A 21,014-nucleotide genomic window follows, 5' to 3' on the forward strand; every position below is an offset into this window, starting at 1 on the left:
TTGTCAGGGTGCCACACGATAATTAGCTACGGTTCAAAATGCGCATATGCAATTATGTACTGTAATAGCAACAAGAAAAGTTTAGCTGTTAAACATTGGCACCAGACCAGAAGATGCATTGTTTTATTGAATAAAATTCTATCCAGTTTTCATCAATGTACAAGTTATATAGTTTATGCGATTCCTTCGACAACAATAAACGTTTCTGCTTGGTGCTGTGTGGTCAAGAAGGCTTCAGTTTATGACTGGTGCCACCTTAACAATTAAACTGTAACTCCTCCCAGACCGCCCTAAAAACTGAACTTTGAACCGACAAATTCAACAACAATAGATGCAATTGCTGTTCAAAATGAGACAAAGAACTAAAAAGGATGTGTCTACCTCCGCACATGCAACAGCCGAAGTTCGGAGAAAGCACAAGACTGCAGAGTAAGTTAGTAATATTATGTTAGTTCAATGTGCGTGGAGCCAGTCGTCACTGTAACTAGGATTTATACACGCGTTAATTGTGCAATGAATGGCCATTGTCACTAGTAATATTCAGTGCAAGCACTGTACGATTGAATACGAAATATGACACTTTCTGTTTACCATGACGGCAGTTCTGCACTAGCTAGTCAGCTAGCCAACAGGCTAGATGCATTCATACAGAAGTTGGTGCTACTAACTCTGGACAAATTATTCTACTTTTGGTAGGTTGGTAGAGTAATGACCTGCAATATGTTTCCCTTGAGGGGTGTGAAGAAATCAGTCTTTCCACTCAAAGGGCTCTTCTGTCATATTACAGTCTTAATGGGGGGGGGGGGGGGGTATTGTCCATTAACTGGAAACAGTCTGAAGAGCACCCTCTTTTGTGCTGTTGCCTCCAGCAAGGTCAAACCGTTTGCTGTAAGAGTCCTGGCATCCTCACCGCATCATTCAACTCATTCATCTTATTATAACAACCAAAATAGATGTTTTAAACACATTGTGAATCTGCAATATTCATATACCTATTGTACTTTTTTTTTTGTATAGTCACACCCACATGTATGCTTCTGAAGGCTGACACCTGTAATTGACCTAACACTACTGTGGAATGCCAGGAGCGAACCCTCATAAGCACAGGGACAACATGGAAATACGTGCCATAATTAAAGTCATATAAACATATATTCAACATATATTTACAGAAGCAAAGCACCGCCTGGAGAAATCTGGTTACTCAAGTCTTTTCTATGCTGTCCTTGCCTAGGTCCCGGTGGATGAAAAGTCGTTTATTTGCACTGTTTGTCATCCTTGCTTTGGTTCCTTTCACACTGTTCATGGCACGGGGATTATTCCAGCACCTTGTTTACAAGCACAGAAGTAAGTGAATTCCCAATACAGATATAAATCCTTGATTTGCTTCACAAAAATATGCTTGTCTTCTATTTGTAGTCAGTGTTCCGTTCTTTGTTGACCTCAGCCAACCTGCTGATTTCTCCCTAAATCACACCATCAACATGTACTAAACATCAGAGGAAGTAATCTCTCTTGGTGTATGGTGAGTCCGGTATCTAATATTAAATAAATTAATTAATTTCAACGATCTATTTCTTATCTTTGTATTGTTTTGACTTGTTCTAGGCACACAGTCCCTGAAAGTAAATGGAGAGAGGCACACGGCAAAGATTTGGTATGGTACCGAAACACATTAAGTGATGGAAATCCAGTTTTACATATCTACATGGGAACAAGGTATGTTAGACAATGCATTTGGAAGTATGGGAAAATACTCGAACTCGAAAATACTTGAACTCGATATTTTCCCCCAAATGATTAGCAAATTTGTTTCTATACAAACCGTTTGAACGGGGCAGCTACTCATTGAGTGGGAGTTACAAAAGTGAGTAATCACCCACACAAACATCACTCTTTAACAATGATATTTAAGTCAGTAAAGTTAGTCCGATGACTTATTATTATTATTATTTTTACAGGTAATTGGGTGCACTTAGTCACCATGTGTTGGTGCCAGACTACAGAGGTTGGTGAAAATAAAATATTTACATTTGTTATAGTCATGTTTTCATTCCGATTCTGATTGCAATCATTATTCTCACATTGATCCGCTTGATCACTAGAGAGAAATTAAAGCAGAGGCCTTAATAAATAGCAGGATTTTCAGTCAGCCTGCCATACGGGGAAACGTTTGCTTTGTGTGACGGCCATCTAGTGGTGGCAAGGAGAAACTTCACCTAACTGTCTTCAGTGAACCCCCGACAGGTTTTGGAGACTCAAGTGGTGAGCCAACTTAAACTGGACTCACAACAGATGCCCTCCATGTGTATAACAGGGTCAAAAAACACAGTGGACGCAGCCTGGTCGTCATCTGGGGACATTCTCTTGGCGCTGGGTCAGTTGGAGTTGCAAATGTTTACATTCAGCGTTACGAAGGCAGAGTATACACACAATGTTTGGCTTTGGCTTACTGCTGTTACAGTATATATAGTGTACTCGAGATGACCAACACAGCACACCACACACATACTGTACAGTATCTACAGTATTTCTTAAGTATCAAAACGAACCTGTGGGAGGCACCATTGTGCCACAGTGCATCCAGAATTTGGGAACTACAAAGAAGGAAGAGTAGTACAGTGAACCTTGACTTATTCACAGTTGGCTTTCGCATATTGAAGTTTATTTCAAACATGCCGTCATGAAAACCAAAACTGCAAAACCAAAATAAATATCTATAATATAAAAATTCCAATTCACTTATTTGCTGATTTTGTGGGGGGTTGTTATTTGTCTTTTGCTGAAAAACTCAACTATTTACTATTAATGTACTGAGTTTAAAGCCATGTCTTCTATAAAAATACAGTGAACCCCGCGGGGGATACGTTCCAGACTTAAGTCAAATTTGCAATATATATATATATATATATATATATATATATATATATATATATATATATATAAATATATTTGGCTACACATATGTTCAGGGGTAATGGCTTAACAGTGCTTTATTTTTCTCCACAGGAAGTTTGTGTTGTCTTTGTGAAGAGGGAAGATGCCTCCAGCTGACTTTTAATGTGTGTATGATAGTGATATACTGTTTAAGTAGACAAATGATTTGCTTTATCTCAAATTAAGCATGTAATTTATTATGTTGATTGGCTTATGCACGTGATTAATGCAAATATTACTCTAAGAAATGTAATTAAGGTAAGCCAGCTACAAAAGGTCCCCTGTTATCATGCGATGATTCCTGAAAAACTGTTTGATATAGATTTTTTTTTTTAATCATGGAGATTTGCATGAAAATTGATTCATCATTAAAAATTTGATAGATTATGTAAAAATTATTGTAAATCAATTGTGCCTTGAAACAATTTAGGCAATGGCTGCAATCAACACAGGCAATAGTGATGCATTAGCTTGCTGTTTGAAGAGTGAAATTACATCAGCTTTTGCATGATAAGCTTGATGCATGCTCAATATACCAAACTATTTTCAGTTTATGGAATCCTATTTTATCATTGAAATGTGATTACATAAGTTTATTTTTGTCTTTGCTTTCTATTAAATGTCTTAGTTTTTTCATGTGGAATTTATTCACCAATGAGATGATAAATAGCATTCTAGAGTCTGGTTCTCATATTTTTCCCCACATCCATATCTGCTTATAATGTACCCTGAAAGAAAGAGATAAACAAATATTTATAATTGGTTAATACAAAGTATATTGTCAATGTAAACGTCCACAGTATTAATTCCAACATGGATTTCCCCCCCACACAATTAAGTATTTTTTGTTTTAATGGCAGTTTACTGCAATATTGTGAGCATTGTAGTAAACCAGTATGCACAGTAATTAACTTTTTGTCTTTCCATATCATTCCTAAACTAACAATATTCAACGTTATACCCCGTATCCTTTCAGTTTTGTTTTTGCATACACATAGAAAGCTGAATTACTCGACCCTGGGGCATACATTTACTTAAGTGTGCGCTTTTAATTTAGTTAAAGACTAAATATACGTTCACTATTCCTCCAGCTTACACAGGGAAGCTGATTCGTATGGCCGTTTGCTTTGTGGCACGTTTGACGATTGGTAAATATGAAGCTCCGGTCTTTGGCAGTCAGATGACGTGGCTGAAGGTTGCGGATGATGCGCAGCCACTGTTTCCTTATTCATCGTTTCATTCACCGCTACCCAGCGTGATTGGATGAGCCGCGTCACGTGGCGCACTCCAGCCAATCGAAAGTGCATCCGATGTATAATCGCGAAACACTTACGCCATATGCGTAGAAGAGCGTCCCAAAAATCGCCTCAGTCATACAACCAGGAAGAAGGTGGGATAGCACCGCAAAGCTAACACCCCCGATCTTTCTGCACACTTTCACCGAAAATAATGGGATCATCCAGGTGGAGGGTGGCAGCTGCGGTGTTCCTCACTCTACTAGGCTCCTTAATACCTGTCGAAGCAGATGAACATGAACACACAGTAAGGCCGATTGAAAAGGGGATTCCTTTTTGAAATAATGGACGTTTGTGCTGTTTGCAACATGCTAACGCTTTGCTTAGCCTTGAAGTACAACTGCACTCGGATCGCGGAGATGAGTGTCACCCGTCGTGTTATTTATCGTTGAATACTGGGCTAAGGGAACCGACAACGAGCCTCACCATTAGCTGGCTAACCTGTCAACGCTCATCGGCCTAAGTGCTTATGGCCAAACGTTTGCCTACTGGTTTGTTAGCACGGCTTGGTAGCTCCTCAAGCTATTTGGGAGCACCGGCCGGCGGAAGCGGTGCTCAAGTTTGACGAGCGAACAGTCGCGCTATCAGGTCTTGTCACAGAAAGCGTCTGTAATGGAATTATTTACAGTATATTATACAGAACCCGTAAAAGACAAAGTCGCCTTCGTCGACGCTAATATGTGTGGACACTAGTGACAGGCCTCACACTAGTCTCTCGATCTTAAAGGGGTTGGACTATTTCCACTTATCACATGCATACCTGCAGATTAGATATGTAAATTACAACCACTAAACAGGAATGTGTTGCTACTTAGTTTAGTCGCACGGTAACGATACTTTCCCACGTGTTGCGTAGTGGCAGAAATTTTAAGTCCGATTACATAGAAATTAGGTAAATGATCAATCGATGTGCTGTCTTAATCAGAATCTCTGTGATTTATTAAAAATGTAGAATAATAATGAGACTCTGAGATCTTGTTGATTTGGGTATGTCACCTGCAGTGCCTTGTTAACAACTTTGTGTGTGTGATAAGTGGTTTCAAGAGCCTAAATATAATTTTTTGCTGCCTTAATTGTCCACAATAATTTGATACAAATCAGTCAGTTTATCATATATATTACATTTTCTATATATTGATAAACATTTTGCATTTGTCCCTGAAATTGCTGTCAACCCGGTCATTATAGTTGGGGTACGTGGCCCCATTACGAATCACTTTGATGATTTCTGTGACATAATTACCAGCATTCTGGTAAAAAAAGTTTTTTACAGTGGACCCTGAAACAGTGACAAGTTGCAGATTGAATATTTACATTTACAATCCATAGTTGCCATCGTATTATGTGTTTAGTTGAATGTTGTCTAGCTTAACATGCTCACATCTTTTGCTGTTTGCATATATGTTGTCTGCTTGCATGAAAAAAAAAGTATGAGGGTTTTACCAATATGCATTTGTAACAGCATAACATCTACTTCATACAATGAATGAATGAATATGATTGCTTGGGGCGAAATGGGAAGTCATCTAATGGTGATATTGACCTAAATGATGACATGATATCATGCTAAGACCTTGTTTTCCCTTTCAGTACACAGAAAAAGAAGAGGTAGTATTATGGATGAACACAGTGGGGCCTTACCACAACCGACAGGAGACATACAAGTATTTCTCTTTACCCTTCTGTGCGGGCACAAAGAAAACCATCAGTCATTACCACGAAACACTTGGAGAAGCTCTGCAGGGAGTGGAGCTGGAGTTTAGCGGCCTTGACATCAAGTTCATTGGTAATTAATTCCATAACTGATTTTAAGAGTTTGTGTCTCGTCGTCTGCCACAAACGACAATTTTGCGAGACTAGTTTTGGTTATTAATAGACAAGAGTTCACTGGGTAATGCCTATGTAATCCATGGTAGATGGCAACGTTACAATATGTTAGCGTAACCAAACATGACATTGTGTTACTATTGGACTAACGGTCCATTTTATGACCTTTCAGACTTGATCAGAGATTTCCATCAGTGCAATACAAAAATCTAAACACGTTAGAGTTAATAAGAGTATAAATTTGACATACAACTGTTTCAAAACTGTACAGAGAATACGAACAAATTGTCTGAAGTTGGACCTACGACCATTTTCTCATTACGACTGCCTTTTAAAGTACAGTTTTAATATAACCCTGAACATTCTGCATTTTCTCCACCTCTGTAGATGACGTCTTGCAGACAACGTATTGTGAAATTGACCTGGACAAAGCCAAACGGGATGCTTTTGTGTATGCAATAAAGAATCACTACTGGTACCAAATGTACATTGATGACCTGCCCATTTGGGGTAAGTGAAAATTAAATTGGTGAATTATTGACCATGCGTGACTAGGCCTGTCACAATAACAAGTTTTGCCTAATGATAAATTGCCCCGGAAAATACTGCGGTTTTCATATCATTTTTCAACTAATATAATGATAATGGTATAATAATGCAATTGCGCCCTTTTAAAAACAAACTTTTATTTGTTGAGAATATTTAAAATTGGAATTATAAGGGAAAAAACATTGTTGGTATCCAAAACCACCAAAAACAATAAATAAAATGGACGATTAGTAAATAAAGTGTCTGTATACACTTGCACTTATATATAAAAGCAAAATTCAGTCGCAACTCGCGACAGATACACAAAAGTAAACTCATTTACTTGGTGTCTTTGGTAAAGAATGATCGAGCCTGGCAAACTTTAGTGCTCATTTTTAATTATCGTGCAATTAATGGATTTATTGATTATCACGACCACCCTATGAATAACGTTAGTTTAGTTTACATCGTTATTGTGTAAGTTGTACTGTCATTATGTCATAGGAGATAGCTGCTTATTATCAATGGATGAATTTCTGAATTTTAATTGCTTGCCATCCTCCCACACTTTGGTTTAGTTCTAATATGTCATCTTAGAAGTCATTATTCATGTTGTGTTCACTTGATTCCATTTGTATTTGTACTGTATTCTATTGCATTCAGTTTGTACTTTGTACACAGTCTATATTATGTTAGATGGATTTGATTTCTCAATATCATCATGTTAACAATGAAGCCATTCTTGTATATTTAATGGTATTTATATGAGTGCCACACCTTTTTGCCGCTCAAACAAAAGTGCAGTATTAATGTAAACGATGTTGCGAGAGGAGGTAATGGGTGGAGTGCGTGTACAATTCGTTGTGTTGTCTTGTGTATATACAGTCAGCGAAGCAACAATAAATGAATATGGACTTTGACCTCCCTAGACATGAAATACTACGATAAATCTTTCAATTGAAAAAGCTCAACTGGCAGCCGCTTTCTAACTTCACCATGCAGGAAAGGAAAACTCATTATAATGTCTGTTTTTGCACCCGAGTCCAAGTCAAGTCACTCTCGATTTTGAGTTGTCGGTTCAGTCAAAAAGATACGGACGGATCTATAGATAGATGTAGCTTTGTATATTATGTAGGATTTCTGTATTTGAACATATTTGACTTACTCTATAGTGAACAATAGATTTGTTTGTCATTTAAAAGCACGTCATAAATGTACAAAGTCAGTGCAGTTCATTTGCATAGCTGGTGGGTGAGCTAGTGTTTGCTTAAACTAAATTACAAACATTAGTGGCCGCGCTGTATGTTGCTGTATCAGGCGTTTGCGTTGTACTGTATCAAATGTTGCTGATTTAGACACGCATACTTCTGCTCCCTGAAGCCGGTTTTCCTTCTGTCACTCCTGTAATACCAGTAGTACCATACATTGTATAATGCAAAACCAAGCGGCTGCCGTTTCATTTTGCAAGATCTTTGTGCCACAGAATTATTTTTGTTCTGTACCTCTAAACGTTAAGAAAGAAAAAAAATCTATGGGGATGCGATAAATAATGAGACAAAGTTGAGTTGTCTCATTTTGCTCTCCGCACAAAGTCACATCTTGACAGAGCAAGCAGCAAGCTGCTATCCTTCAATCTTTTGAACCCGTTTCACCTTCCTAAAAGGTACAGGGTAGGGTAAATGTCTCTTTCTTTGGGGCAAATTTAAAACTTTATTAGCGGTTTAAACCATAAATACGCCGCAAACTATGATCCCAAAACACTCGGGAAGAGGCTCATTGCATTTAAAATGCTAATAACAATCTGTAGAGAGTATTTGCAGTGGACAGTTAAAAAAAAAAAAAAAAAGACTTGAAAAATAAAAAAGATATACAATTAATTTGTGAATGCTGAGCTTGCTGTAGACACTTGGCCCTGATTATCAAGATGCTATAACGTAAATATAAAGTATTAGTAAGTGTGTTCATATATTCCATTAAGTGAGGTAACGTTTGCTAAATTTCTGTCGGTTGGTAAGCTTATAAAGCAACATATTTTCTGGTATACCACCGTTTTGATGCCCTACAGGAGCCTGGAGTGGAAATACAAAGGAAAAACTTAAGCAGTAAATGTGCCCGAGCACAGTAAAATGACCCGTGTGGCATTGTCTGGCAAATGCTGCACTTTGAGTTGCCTTGTGTATGACGTACTATATAAATAAAGCTCCCTTGCCTAAAGCAAATAGGCCGTGTCAAAAATGACCTTAGTGTTTGACTACATAATAGCTAGATTATTTCTGATACAAATTTCAGTTCATATCCATTTCTTTCCAGGTATTGTTGGCGAGGCAGACGAGAATGGAGAAGATCACTACCTTTGGACGTACAAGAAATTGGAGATTGGCTTTAACGGCAACAGAATTGTTGACGTAAATCTAACCAGTGAAGGCAAAGTTCGACTTGTGCCCAACACAAAGATTGCAATGTCTTACTCTGTGAGTGATGTATGACTGACTGTAATTTTCTTTGCTATAATTGATCATTACTTATTGCTGGCCCCGTTGGGTCTTGCTAGCATGATTCTGTTGTACACAAATGTTACAAACTATACGTTTAAGTGTCCCTAAATGCATATACTGTGCAGGTGAAGTGGAAGAAATCGGATGTGAAGTTTGAGGACAGATTTGACAAGTATCTCGACCCGTCCTTCTTCCAGCACAGGGTGAGTTGAGCGTCATGTCAACTCTATATAGAAACAAATAGACAAATCAATAGGAAACGGTTTTCCCCTAAGATACCAAATATTTTTAGAAATTCAGTGTTTTTGTTAAACCCCCCCCCCCCCCATTCACCCATGTTTTTTGTTGAAACTGTATGTTAAAGGATTCCAGTGTTTCTGAGTGTTTTTTGACCATCAAATTTGAAGAGTATGTATTAATTCTTTCTTCATTTATTGTTTTGCGCAGTCAACATTTTGTGATCCGCTGCAGCACTTCTTTCTTTTTTTTGGAATCCGTTATTTACTTGCACTTACTGCAATTACCGACTTTTTTTTTTTTTTTTTTGTGACCCTAATATTTTCACATTAACAAATATTCTGAATGTCATATGCCAACATTTACAACATGGTTTGTTTGTATGCATTGTAGTTAAGTTGTATTGCTCAAAATGTGATAACAGCATAGGTCTCCGCTAATTGACCTAATTTCAGTATTGTACAGCAGCAGTTGTACCTTGGTGATCTTCTGCGTGCAGTAAAATTAATTTATCCTTGTCGTAGTGGTCCCTCTGGGATGTTGGATGTGTTGATTGTTTGTAGCGATCCACATGATATTTTGCAGGCCTTGGTCTTCCGCCAACGTCATTTGTCGTCCTCCGCATATTGTCGGTTCACTACTAGCATTTTTGCTAGCAGCTGCCTTAAAAAAAAAATTTAAAAAAAAATGTGGCTTTGCGATTGTATGTTAAACTTGTCATGCTTCAAAAACACAGTTTAGTCCGACAATTTTTTTTTAATTTGCTTGGTTTTATCCAAAGTCTTGTCAAGATGATTTTTGAAGCGAAATTTTCCATCGAGCGCATCGCTTGGAGCCACCTTTTTGTGATTCAATTATTTTACACACAACTTTGAAATATTAACCCCTCAATCTGTACTATTTACTCATTCTTAGATACACTGGTTCTCTATCTTTAACTCCTTCATGATGGTGATCTTCTTGGTGGGTCTGGTGTCCATGATTTTGATGAGAACGCTCAGGAAGGATTATGCCAGATACAGCAAAGAGGAGGAAATGGACGACATGGTAAGCTCGGTAATGACTGCGTGGCAATCGTTCGCACTTTGAAACGAGTTGATACGATGCCGTGGTTCCTCCAATAGGACCGAGACCTGGGAGATGAATACGGCTGGAAGCAGGTGCATGGGGATGTATTCCGGCCCTCAAGCCATCCGCTGATTTTCTCCTCACTCATTGGTTCTGGCTGCCAGATCTTCTCTGTATCGCTCATTGTCATTATTGTGGCAATGGTTGAGGATCTGTATACCGAGTAAGTCAGTGCAGTAAAGAGTGCACAGTGCAGGTTCGTGAAAAGATTTGAAGGACTTAACAGACGTGTGTCAATTTGCTCTGCAGGAGAGGATCGATGCTGAGCACAGCCATTTTTGTGTATGCTGCCACTTCCCCTGTCAATGGCTACTTTGGTGGGAGCTTGTATGCAAAACAAGGAGGTAAGTAGACCTTTGCATTTGCGTGTCAGAAATTGTATTATAATTGTGTTGTTTGATTCCTTGACTAATGCAGGGAGAAGATGGATCAAGCAAATGTTCATCGGGGCCTTTATGATCCCAGCAATGGTGTGCGGGACGGCCTTTTTCATCAACTTCATTGCAATCTACTATCATGCCTCCAGAGCGATCCCTTTTGGTACCATGGTGGGTCTACACAGACATACGAACCACATCGTGTGAGAAACGTTGTCACGGGCAACAACTGCCAATTTTTACTCACAACATAATTGTACAAAAAACTGCTGATCTTTGTTGTGCTTCTTTTGTAATGCTACTGCCCCATAACGCAATGTTTCCCAAGCTTTATTGAGCCAAGCACGTTATTTACATTAGCAAAATCTCACGGCGCGCCACCAGACATAAATGTGACAAAACCACACAGGAATTATGATCTTGTTTCAATGTACTCTCAAATCTAAAACGGAGAGCGTCATAAAAAGGGGAAAAATGATACAATACGATGTGTCTGGGATTGTGATTGGATAGAATGGTATGGTAAAAATGGGTGTGTTCAAGTTAAAGCACACGGATGCTGGCATTCCCTTTGGACTTGTTTAGTTAGCGGTTGTACGTAATTATACAAACAGAATTATCAGTAAAGCCAATTCATGCGTCAAGTATGAACAAGACAACCATGAAACATTGGTTGCATAAACCGGTTTCCAAACCTTTTATAGAGCCATGGCACCCGTTATACTGTTGCGGTATTAGTGTTGGTCGTCGCGTCACATTAAACGTGTCTCCGTGTCCATATGCAGGTTGCTGTGTGTTGCATCTGCTTTTTCGTCATCCTGCCGCTAAACCTGGTGGGAACGATTTTGGGAAGGAATCTTTCTGGCCAGCCAAATTTCCCATGCAGGGTGAATGCTGTGCCGAGGCCCATCCCAGAAAAGAAATGGTAGGTGTGCTTCGAGCAATGTACTTTACTCTTTATTAATGTTTGTGACGAGCATTGCCCAAAGGAAATAAGTGACTTGATTTTCAAACTAGTATCTTCTTCTTCTTTTTCTTTTTTTTTTACTTCTAACGTGCACATTTTGTGCTCAGGTTCATGGAGCCAGCTGTCATCGTCTGTCTCGGTGGAATCCTTCCTTTTGGTTCCATCTTTATTGAAATGTAAGTTGACATCCTGAGAGAGTTAATCATATTTTAAGCTCATTTTCATTGCACAAGTTGACTTTTCCTCCCTCATCAGGTATTTCATCTTCACATCGTTCTGGGCCTATAAAATCTACTATGTCTACGGCTTCATGATGCTCGTGCTGGTTATCCTTTGCATTGTGACGGTGTGCGTCACCATCGTGTGTACGTACTTCCTGCTCAATGCCGAGGACTACAGATGGTGAGCGTCTCTTGTCTCAGACTGCTACGTTGGGAGAAAATAAGTTCTAACTTGATAACAGAACATTACATGTCTCCCATTTCAGGCAATGGACAAGCTTCCTGTCAGCTGCATCCACGGCAGTTTATGTTTACATGTACTCTTTTTACTACTATTTCTTCAAAACTAAGTAAGTGAGTCTGGCGGATGGTTTTATATTTTGGGGGGGGGGTGTAAATTATTTGTTGAAACTGATGGTTTTGTTCTCTGTCGTATTTCAGGATGTACGGGCTGTTCCAGACATCCTTCTACTTCGGTTACATGGCTGTGTTCAGCACTTCTCTTGGAATCATGTGTGGTCAGTCCTGCTTGGGTTTCTTAACTCTTTTAATGTCACGTTATTTATTCCAAAAAAAAAAAAACACGGACAGTGCCAGCCGATTTCGAGCATATTAACTCCTCTTTCAAGGCAAACAGAATATTGTGTACTTTGACTACACAAACATGCTGGGTTAAATGAAAGCTCATGTTCCATTCTTTCATTTAATTTTTTTTTTATATTTCTACCTTATTCCGTTCTTTAGTAAACACCATTTGAAAATAGGTAATTTGAGTGACATTGAGCGAAAATTGAAAAGACAATTTGCTTTTTGTGAAAAGATACATTTCCTGCACAACAGTGACTTTGTCACTAATATTTTTTGTTTAGTGACACTTTTGTGAATTAGATTTAATGTGACAAAGGCTTTGATCATTCACGTCATCCTTGAAAACGTTTTATTTCCTCCGATCCGCCATGTTTCACTGCAATTGCAAACACAGGCAGAACATTGAAAAGAGATGCAATGCTGCCATCTGCTGGCCATAGTTAGTGGCTGTTTTGTGATTTTTTACAACTATTCAAAAAGGAGCGCTGCACAAGACGTTGCACTGCCCATTGAGGGGAAAAAAATTAGTAAACGTCATTTAACGTTTTTGGCGGCATTCATTTGGATTTTATTAGATGTCATTTGCCGGTAAAAGAGTTAAAAGGGGAAGTCAACCCAAAAGTTAAGGTCGAGCCGTCTCTATGGTTGGCACTAAGCTGTGGAACAATCCACCTTCCAGGTTCCAACTACCCACAGTGGAGTGTTTTAAGACCCTCTTTTATCCCTTGGCTTTTAGTTCAGCGTGAATTGTGTGGTCCTCTGGGTCTTTCAGTGTTTTATTTATTTTTTACTATTGCATTTTATTATTTTGAAAACATATTTTTTTGAGTTTATGCGTATGATAGTGTGCGGATCTGAATGTGCCACTTTGGAAACGCTTGTTTATAAAATATGCTATAAAAATATTTATTTTAAAATGTATATAGATTATTAAAATTAGGGCATCAGGCGATTACAAATTGTAATTGTAATTAATCGCATGACTTCAATAGTTAACTCATGATTAATCACAAATGTTATATCTGGTCTAAATGTACAATATTTGTTTTCTTTATCTTGTTAACAAAAGTGGGAAAAAAATGTTCAACTAATAGAAATAGTTCCAATGAATTTTTGACGTCTATAGTGAATGAGTTAATAGATATGACACAGAACAATGACGCAGTTAAGTGCTGAAATAAATATTCTGAACATTGTAAATTTGATACAAACAATTGGCACAACCCTGATGGTAGCATTGCCGTTTTTTTTTTTAATTTTATACCATCATTTTGTCATGAATCGGTGCATGTATAATGAAATCCCGGGGGAATATGACTGAACGTCTGCGTGTGTTGCAGGTGCAGTCGGATACATGGGAACAAGTGCCTTCGTGAGGAAGATCTACACAAATGTGAAAATAGACTAAAGCAGCACGGCAAGGTGGATCATGGTCACGGAATCGCCCGCGTGTATCCTGGAAGACGGCCGGCATACAACATCCTTTATTAGTTTTCTTTCTTGCAAAGAGATTGTGAGAATCTCACTTTGTACAATGTAGTTTTCCATTTTCTGAATGATTTTCAACGCTGCAACATGAAGTGATCAGATGCAAAGCTGCGGATGAGGCATCAAAGAAAAAAAAAAAGAAAGTTGTTTTTATCAGTTGCTTTCATACAAATTATTGGGGGCAAATGTTTAAGGCTTACGCGGCTTCTCTTCCAAACCAGTCCCACCTGAGACCAGACTACATACATGTTTATGGATGGAATAGTGCAGCTCTCTTCAGTGAAGAGGCCTAAGTATATTGAAAGCCTTTATTTGTTCTATTGTGTCAGAATAACAGAGTTGGCTTTGTGCCCGTATTCTGACTTGATTTCTATTTTGTATTCTTGAAGTCAACTCACAGTAACGTTAGTGCATAGTGCAAGTACTTTGTTCCCATTCACTTCCACTGCAAAAAAAAGGATGCTGTCACTTGAGTCAGTCCCCCATTTTGGTGGCTCTAATTCCCCCGTTACGGTGATCCATCCGGTTACAATGTTCAAGTCCTGCTGTCGACTGTGGAGGGACGGATCCGCAGTCGGGGTACAGTAACAGACTTTTAAATGGATGTGATGCTTTCCCCCCAGGTTTAGTCTTGTTTTTCTTAATGTTTGGGTTTGAATTACGTCTACATGTAAAGATAATATATGTATGAGGGGAGTGTATATAACCTTAATGTACCTTTAGATGTAGATCCCAAATGTATTTTCGTTGTACAGATTTACAATAGGGTGTTTTGATTTTTTTTTTATGAATCAGCTAAAAACAAAAGGTATGTTGCGTTTGGTGTTTGGGGCGGGGCTGGTGGCGCTGGTTCATCTTGCCTGAAATTGCATGAGGTTTTCACCGAAACTGATCAAATTGTTTCACTGGTAGGATCAGCTTCACAATGTGAAATGCATTGTGGAGGCAGGCTGGTCCGCTTATGCTCACATAATGATTTCGTATTATTTAAAGCTTTAAAAAGGCTCAGCATTTTGTAAAACATTTCCCTTGCACACCATCTTTGTTGCCTAACATAAACGCCATGTGTGAATGTCCAAAGGGATGAGTTTTGTTTTCACATACCGTACAAAAAAAAAGTACACTTGGATGTCTTCATAACCACACCGAGTGCTGCAGTCTTTCAAAGTCTTTATTTACCCCCTACATATTGTGTACATACAGTATGTTCCCTACTTGTAACGCCTCAGTTACAGTTCTTCCCCACTGAAGTTGATTTTGGCACCTCATGTTGTGTACCAATGTCTGCTGAGACATTTTCATCCTGCATATTGTTGTAAAAAGAGCAAATAAAACATGTTTATGTACAGGGGTTGTGAGCTTATGCCTCTTAAATGGTCTGCACTTCTATTGTTGGAGCGGGGGGTAGCTCAAAAGAAGTGCCAAAATTCGTAGACAGCATGTTACAGTTCCAAACATGCACACGTTGAAAGGTCATCTCTCCTCCGTCCAGTAGGAGGCAGTGTTGCAGTCTCCATCGAACTTGAACAGCATATCGACGCCTTAAAATAATCACCTAAATCATTAGGTTTTTTAGGAAAAATTTAACCATTTGCATCATGAGTTTATTTAAGCAACAAAATTAATTATTTTAAGAGAGTGGCGATATGTTCCTAATCCGACTGCAACAAATAATAATCTATCAAAGGCCATCTGAAAACATTTGTTTTGGTTTTACCTCTCCCACACATTACACAATGTAGTGGGAGTTTACTGTAAAATACATCCATTTTGTGAAGTAAAATTTGAATTGTTCTAAACAGGGCTGGGGTGACGAAGAGGGAGGATGGCAGAAGCGCACCGTTGCGTCCTGTGCATGACAGGTGTGTTTGCTGCATTCTCGTTGGTTGTGGGGGTCTGTGCTCTTTTAGACTCTGCCTGTGTCCAAATTCACAAGGCTGGGTCAGGCCGAATTTGTCGGCGTCATGACGTCACTCCTGGCGCAACTCCACAACACGCACAGTCTTACACGTGAATGTGTAAGACTCGACTCGTGCTGTCGAGTCGCGCCGGGAGTGACGTCATGACGCCGACAAATTCGGCCTTCGGAGGACCCAGCCTTGTGAATTTGGACACAAGCTCTGTCTCTTTAGGGAACGGAAGCAAGAGGGTCGTAATGACGAGGAAATAAAACATGTTTTTGTACCGGGGTTGCGATCTTCTGCCTCTTATCTTCATGCGAATGATCTGCACTTCTATTGGACAAAAAAAAAGTACCAACATTTGTAGAGATTTTACTATTTTTTACATGAAAGCTTTTATTAGCAGAACTGTCGATGTCACAGTGAATAAAACAAATGGTAAATCATGGACTTGTGCTTTACATTCAGTTGACTTTCTCAAAGTACTCTTTAGATCCTTCAGGGGTTGGTTTGATCTGAAAACAAAGGATTAACAATATTTGACTTTAAATGAAACGTTCATCTACAGAAAGATCATAATTTATGGACTACAAAGCACGCCTGATTAAAAGCCGCAACAGGTCAATTTAGCCATAAAAACACAGAAATGCATATTAGCCATGTGTAAATATTCAATTTGGCTTTTGAATTGTTGAACTTGAATGTATGTTTGTGGGTCAGCAGGCACACGAATTTATTTATGCACACGTTGAAAGGCCATCCCTCTTCTATCCACTAGGAGGCAGTGTTGCTGTCTCCATCGAACTGGAACAGCCATCTCCCGTTTTTTTTCTGATCTTGCATTAATTAAGTTCAAAATTTAAATATAGGCTAATCTTCTATTTTGAGTTCATATTTTTTTAAATCCAACTGCAGAGGAGTCAATGCCTCACCAGTCATGAACCTCACCCCAAAAAAAGAAGCGGCTTGTAGTCTAGAAATGACGGTAGTGAATATGGGCAGGCTGGAATATTGTCCACTCACTGTTGGCGACTTGGGTGTCCAGCTTGCTGGACACACTTCACCATGGGTCTCCACGAACTGGAAAGCCTTCACAAGCCGAAGTGTCTCTTCAACACTACGACCCACTGGCAGGTCGTTCACGCTCATGTGCTTCACCACACCGTTTGGATCGATGAGGAACAGACCCCTAAAAAGGAAAGTCACACGTAAATGTCAAATATCAGGAAAACTGTTTTTAAGATGCACTTGACATTCCCTTAAAAAAAATGCATTCTTTGCTGAAGTTCACCGAGTTTATGAAACATTTCAGAGTAAAAATTCAGCTGCTTGTACCTCAGCGCAATGCCTGGGTCTTCCAGTAGCACACCGTAGTCTCTGGAAATCTGCTTGGTGAGGTCGGCGAGCAGAGGAATATGAATGCTTCCCAAGCCTCCAGCCTGTCAGATATTAACATAAACACCATCATGACAATGGACTACAACACTGACGCGTCATGAGTTAATTATCGTACTCAAAATACAGTGCTGTGAAAAAATATTTGCCCCCTTCTTAACTCATTCACTGCCATTGACGGTTATAGACGTCAAAAATTAATTTGAACTATTTCTATTAGTTTAACATTTTTTTCCACTTTTGTTAACAAGAGTATGAAAACCTAGAATTGTTTTATTGTACATTTAGAACAGATATAAAATTAGGGATCAATCGTAAGTTAACTCGTAAAGTCATGCAATTAATTTAGATTTTAATCGCCCGCCGCTCCTAATTTTTAATTGTAATTAATCGCATGACTTCTTCAATAGCTAACTCACGATTAATCATAAATTTGATATCTGTTCTAAATGTACAGTAAAAAAAAAATCTAGGTTTTCATACTCTTGTTAACAAAAATGGAAACAATTTAAACTAATAGAAATAGTTCAAATGAATTTTTGACGTCAATAGCCGTCAATGGCAGTGAATGAGGTTTTTTTTGTCTGTTATTTGTCCCAAATGTTTCAAATGACTTTTTTCAAACAGAAGATAGGCCTTGTGATCATCAAGATATTTCTTGGCAAATGTGACACAATAGCTATGTTTACACCTCAAAAATAAATATTTTCTTTGGCTAGTCCGTTAGCCTGGCCACTTCGTGGCGTCTTTTTTTTCCCCCAGCTGTGAGTGCGCGCACATCACGGAGAGGAAGGTGGAAGAGATGGGGGCGAGTTTTAAAGTCTGGTTTGACAGCCAGCATTGTGGACGCTCGCTTCGGGGTGGTGTGGGTGCTTGAGAGTGCGCGCACATCACGGAAAGAAGAAAAGCGAGGTTAAAAAGATAAATAAATAAAATAAAAAACAGATGTGACAGCCAGTGTGTGGCTTTGAGCTAGCGAGCGCCTCGTTGTCCCCACGATGACCTGGTGGGACATTTTCTATTCCAGTCACAGGATGCTTTAACTATATTTTCGCAGCTCAAACATGTAGTTAAAGTGTAGGTGTGAGAAAAATGCTAAATGTGTTAGCATCCATTTTTTCCAGGACTAAGAGTGTTGACAGTTGAGTGTGGTGTGGTTTTAGCAGACACGCCCACAGCAACTGTGAGAGAAGATGAAGGCTTGATTTTTCAGTTTTAAGTCTCATTTGATATAGTTTTTTTTTTTTTTTTTACTTACTCAAATTTGCCAGGATTTTTAACAACACTGTGGCATGTCAAATTTAGAAGACATGTATTATCAATGTATAGGGATGTTAATAAATAAAACCATTATGAAACTGCAATTTGTAGACATAAACACACACACACCCAAAAAAAAACAAGAAATCAGTAAAGGGGAAAATTTAAAATATTTTTTCTTGGCACAATAACGACACTCCTTTTGTAAAGTAAAGAAAACTATAAAAATCAAATAATAACAGATGTGATTTGCAAACAACGGCCCGCATTTCAGGGAGCATTTTGGAGTCTGGTATGCCGCAGAAAACAGAATCTAAAAGCAAAACAAGGTTTTCAAATAAATCTATTGGGGGTTAGTCATTTATGTGAAACACTACTGCTAATAACACGCGACATAATAATATCATCCAGCTGTAAACAATATTTTGTGTTGATGACTGAACTTAATTGTACATTTTTCCACAATGGGTGCATACCTTGCGAGGTGTGTTGGTCCACGCCAGGTGCGTGAAGTGAGAGTCCACAGACACACCCACCACCTCACAGTTGATGTCGTGGAACTCATTGGCCTTGTCGCTGAATGAAATGATCTCTGTTGGGCATACGAAGGTGCTGCAATAAAGCAAACGCAAAACAGACATTTTAGGGGATTGTACATTTTTAAAGACATCTGTGACCCAGTCTTAAATAATGTACACGGTCGCTCTATATTACATGAGTTCCGTTTTTTAACCAATTGTGGCGGGGTCTGGAACGTATCCCTCGCAACAATCGCAGGTTCACTATAGATTTTGAACCCGTCATCAATTTCAATCATTCAGGTTTCAGAAATACAAATTCAAGCACTTTCAGTATCAGCTTTTTCAGCAACCTTGTGTTCCTGTATTAATTCATCCTCAGATAAATGATGTGACCTAAAACTGGTTGGTCATCAGAATAGACATATTGGCCAAGTATGTAAAAAAATAAATAAAATAAAATAAAAATAAAAACACCCGAAATTTGTCTTCAGTTGGTCAGAGGGAGCTGCAATACTCACAAATCCAGTGGGTAGAAGAAGAGGACCAAGTATTTGCCCTTGAAGTCAGCGAGGCTCATCTCCTTGAATTCGCCATTGTAAACTGCTGTGGCTTTAAAAGCAGGCGCCAGTTGAGTGACCGCTGGGATCCATCTGCATGAGGCTGAGAGAATGAACACATTACCTACTAAACGCAGTGTGAACTATGTGGTACTTTGAGCTGAACCTGTGCAAAATCTCATTATTCAGATGAGTGGTCTCGGCAGAAATTGGCTAGTGACTTTAATACATACTGGTGGAGAAACAGGCCCTCTGAAGTGCAGAAGCAGACACGATTCGTTCGGCTGCAGCGCCTCCTTGCCGACACGTTGCTGCAACTCTTGCCTGGAAAATGACAGCCATGATTTTTACAGCTAAAATGACTTTTACACCCCTGAGTGTGTGACTGATCATTTCCTACCTCAGCCTCAGCCAGGGTTTTGAGATTGTAAGGTGAAAGTCGGAGGTGGCTACGACTAGTGTGGACTGAATGAGTGGCAACAATGTGGAAAATGCAGAAACATATTTTGAAAAATATGGAATGGTGAACTTTGTTCAAAATTTTCACTCATGAACTGAACTAGTTCATTTAAAATTTGTGAACTGCAATTTGAACTCTTATATAGAGAAAAGCGAGAGTGAGAACAGGTGTGAAGTATGGTACTTTAAATACATACTTTACATTTTAATATGTGTGTTTTAATACATTTAGATTTGTTCAAAAGCTTCAAGAGGAATATAATGACTACAATAATAATAACAATAGTTTGAAGATGACAACTTCTGTTAAAAAAGAAAAGAAAAAAGAATGACTACGTTGATAGTCAAGTGTTGCGTATTTGCAAAATAACTACGCACGCGCTATTTATTTTCAGTTTCGTAACCACTTCGTCCTGGATGGAAACGCAGCGACTGTTCAGTATTTTATAAGTGCACGCCACCGAAAGATGAAACGACAGTGAATATTTTTTTAGATTATTACCTAAATGTACAATACAGTACACTTAAATCGTGAAGAGGTCACAGGTTTCGCCGCAGGTTCAACGTGCGTCAGAGTGAGCGACACGCAGCATGTCAGCACAACCTAAAAAGCCTTGTCACGGTTTCTTCAATAGCATCTCTAGTGACATTATTAACGTGTAAGAGGAACGCAAACACATAGCGCGGTACAATTTAGTGTAAAGTTGTAAACTCACAGACGTCCTGAGGAGTCTTCCAATGCTGGCTGCCATTTTGATGATGTCATAGGAGGGCGGTTGGTCTAGATATGGGGTGGACTATACTAATATTTCGCGTATTTCCTAATTATATAC

General features: G+C 38.9%; 2 protein-coding genes and 1 pseudogene across 3 annotated transcripts; 2 read left to right on the forward strand and 1 right to left on the reverse strand.

Annotated features, from left to right (window-relative positions):
* The first annotated feature begins 98 nt into the window (after window positions 1-98).
* On the forward strand, window positions 99-3,623 carry LOC147163802 (lysophosphatidylserine lipase ABHD12-like; annotated as a pseudogene). Its single transcript, XR_015096804.1, has 7 exons — window positions 99-429; window positions 1,235-1,347; window positions 1,420-1,525; window positions 1,609-1,743; window positions 1,962-2,008; window positions 2,248-2,377; window positions 3,010-3,623. The product of XR_015096804.1 is annotated as a lysophosphatidylserine lipase ABHD12-like (transcript).
* Window positions 3,624-4,282: 659 nt separating this feature from the next.
* tm9sf3 (transmembrane 9 superfamily member 3) lies at window positions 4,283-15,439 on the forward strand. The gene is made up of 15 exons (XM_086093789.1): window positions 4,283-4,479; window positions 5,823-6,018; window positions 6,447-6,569; window positions 8,898-9,058; window positions 9,208-9,285; window positions 10,235-10,366; window positions 10,444-10,610; window positions 10,697-10,791; window positions 10,865-10,995; window positions 11,610-11,749; window positions 11,899-11,967; window positions 12,047-12,193; window positions 12,279-12,362; window positions 12,454-12,530; window positions 13,941-15,439. The coding sequence occupies exons 1-15, from the start codon at window positions 4,387-4,389 to the stop codon at window positions 14,006-14,008; spliced, it is 1,761 nt and encodes a 586-aa protein (XP_085949915.1). The 5' UTR covers window positions 4,283-4,386; the 3' UTR covers window positions 14,009-15,439.
* A 910-nt stretch (window positions 15,440-16,349) lies between these two features.
* prdx3 (peroxiredoxin 3) lies at window positions 16,350-20,962 on the reverse strand. The gene is made up of 7 exons (XM_086093795.1): window positions 20,898-20,962; window positions 19,956-20,046; window positions 19,684-19,825; window positions 19,121-19,256; window positions 17,325-17,428; window positions 17,013-17,178; window positions 16,350-16,504 (listed from the first exon to the last, which is right to left on the reverse strand). The coding sequence occupies exons 1-7, from the start codon at window positions 20,931-20,933 to the stop codon at window positions 16,454-16,456; spliced, it is 726 nt and encodes a 241-aa protein (XP_085949921.1). The 5' UTR covers window positions 20,934-20,962; the 3' UTR covers window positions 16,350-16,453.
* Between the last annotated feature and the right edge of the window lie 52 nt (window positions 20,963-21,014).

The sequence above is a fragment of the Leptonotus elevatus genome, chromosome 13 (assembly GCF_054856555.1).
Source record: "Leptonotus elevatus isolate MCC_2025b chromosome 13, RoL_Lele_1.0, whole genome shotgun sequence".
In the NCBI taxonomy this organism is placed as follows: Eukaryota; Metazoa; Chordata; class Actinopteri; order Syngnathiformes; family Syngnathidae; genus Leptonotus; species Leptonotus elevatus.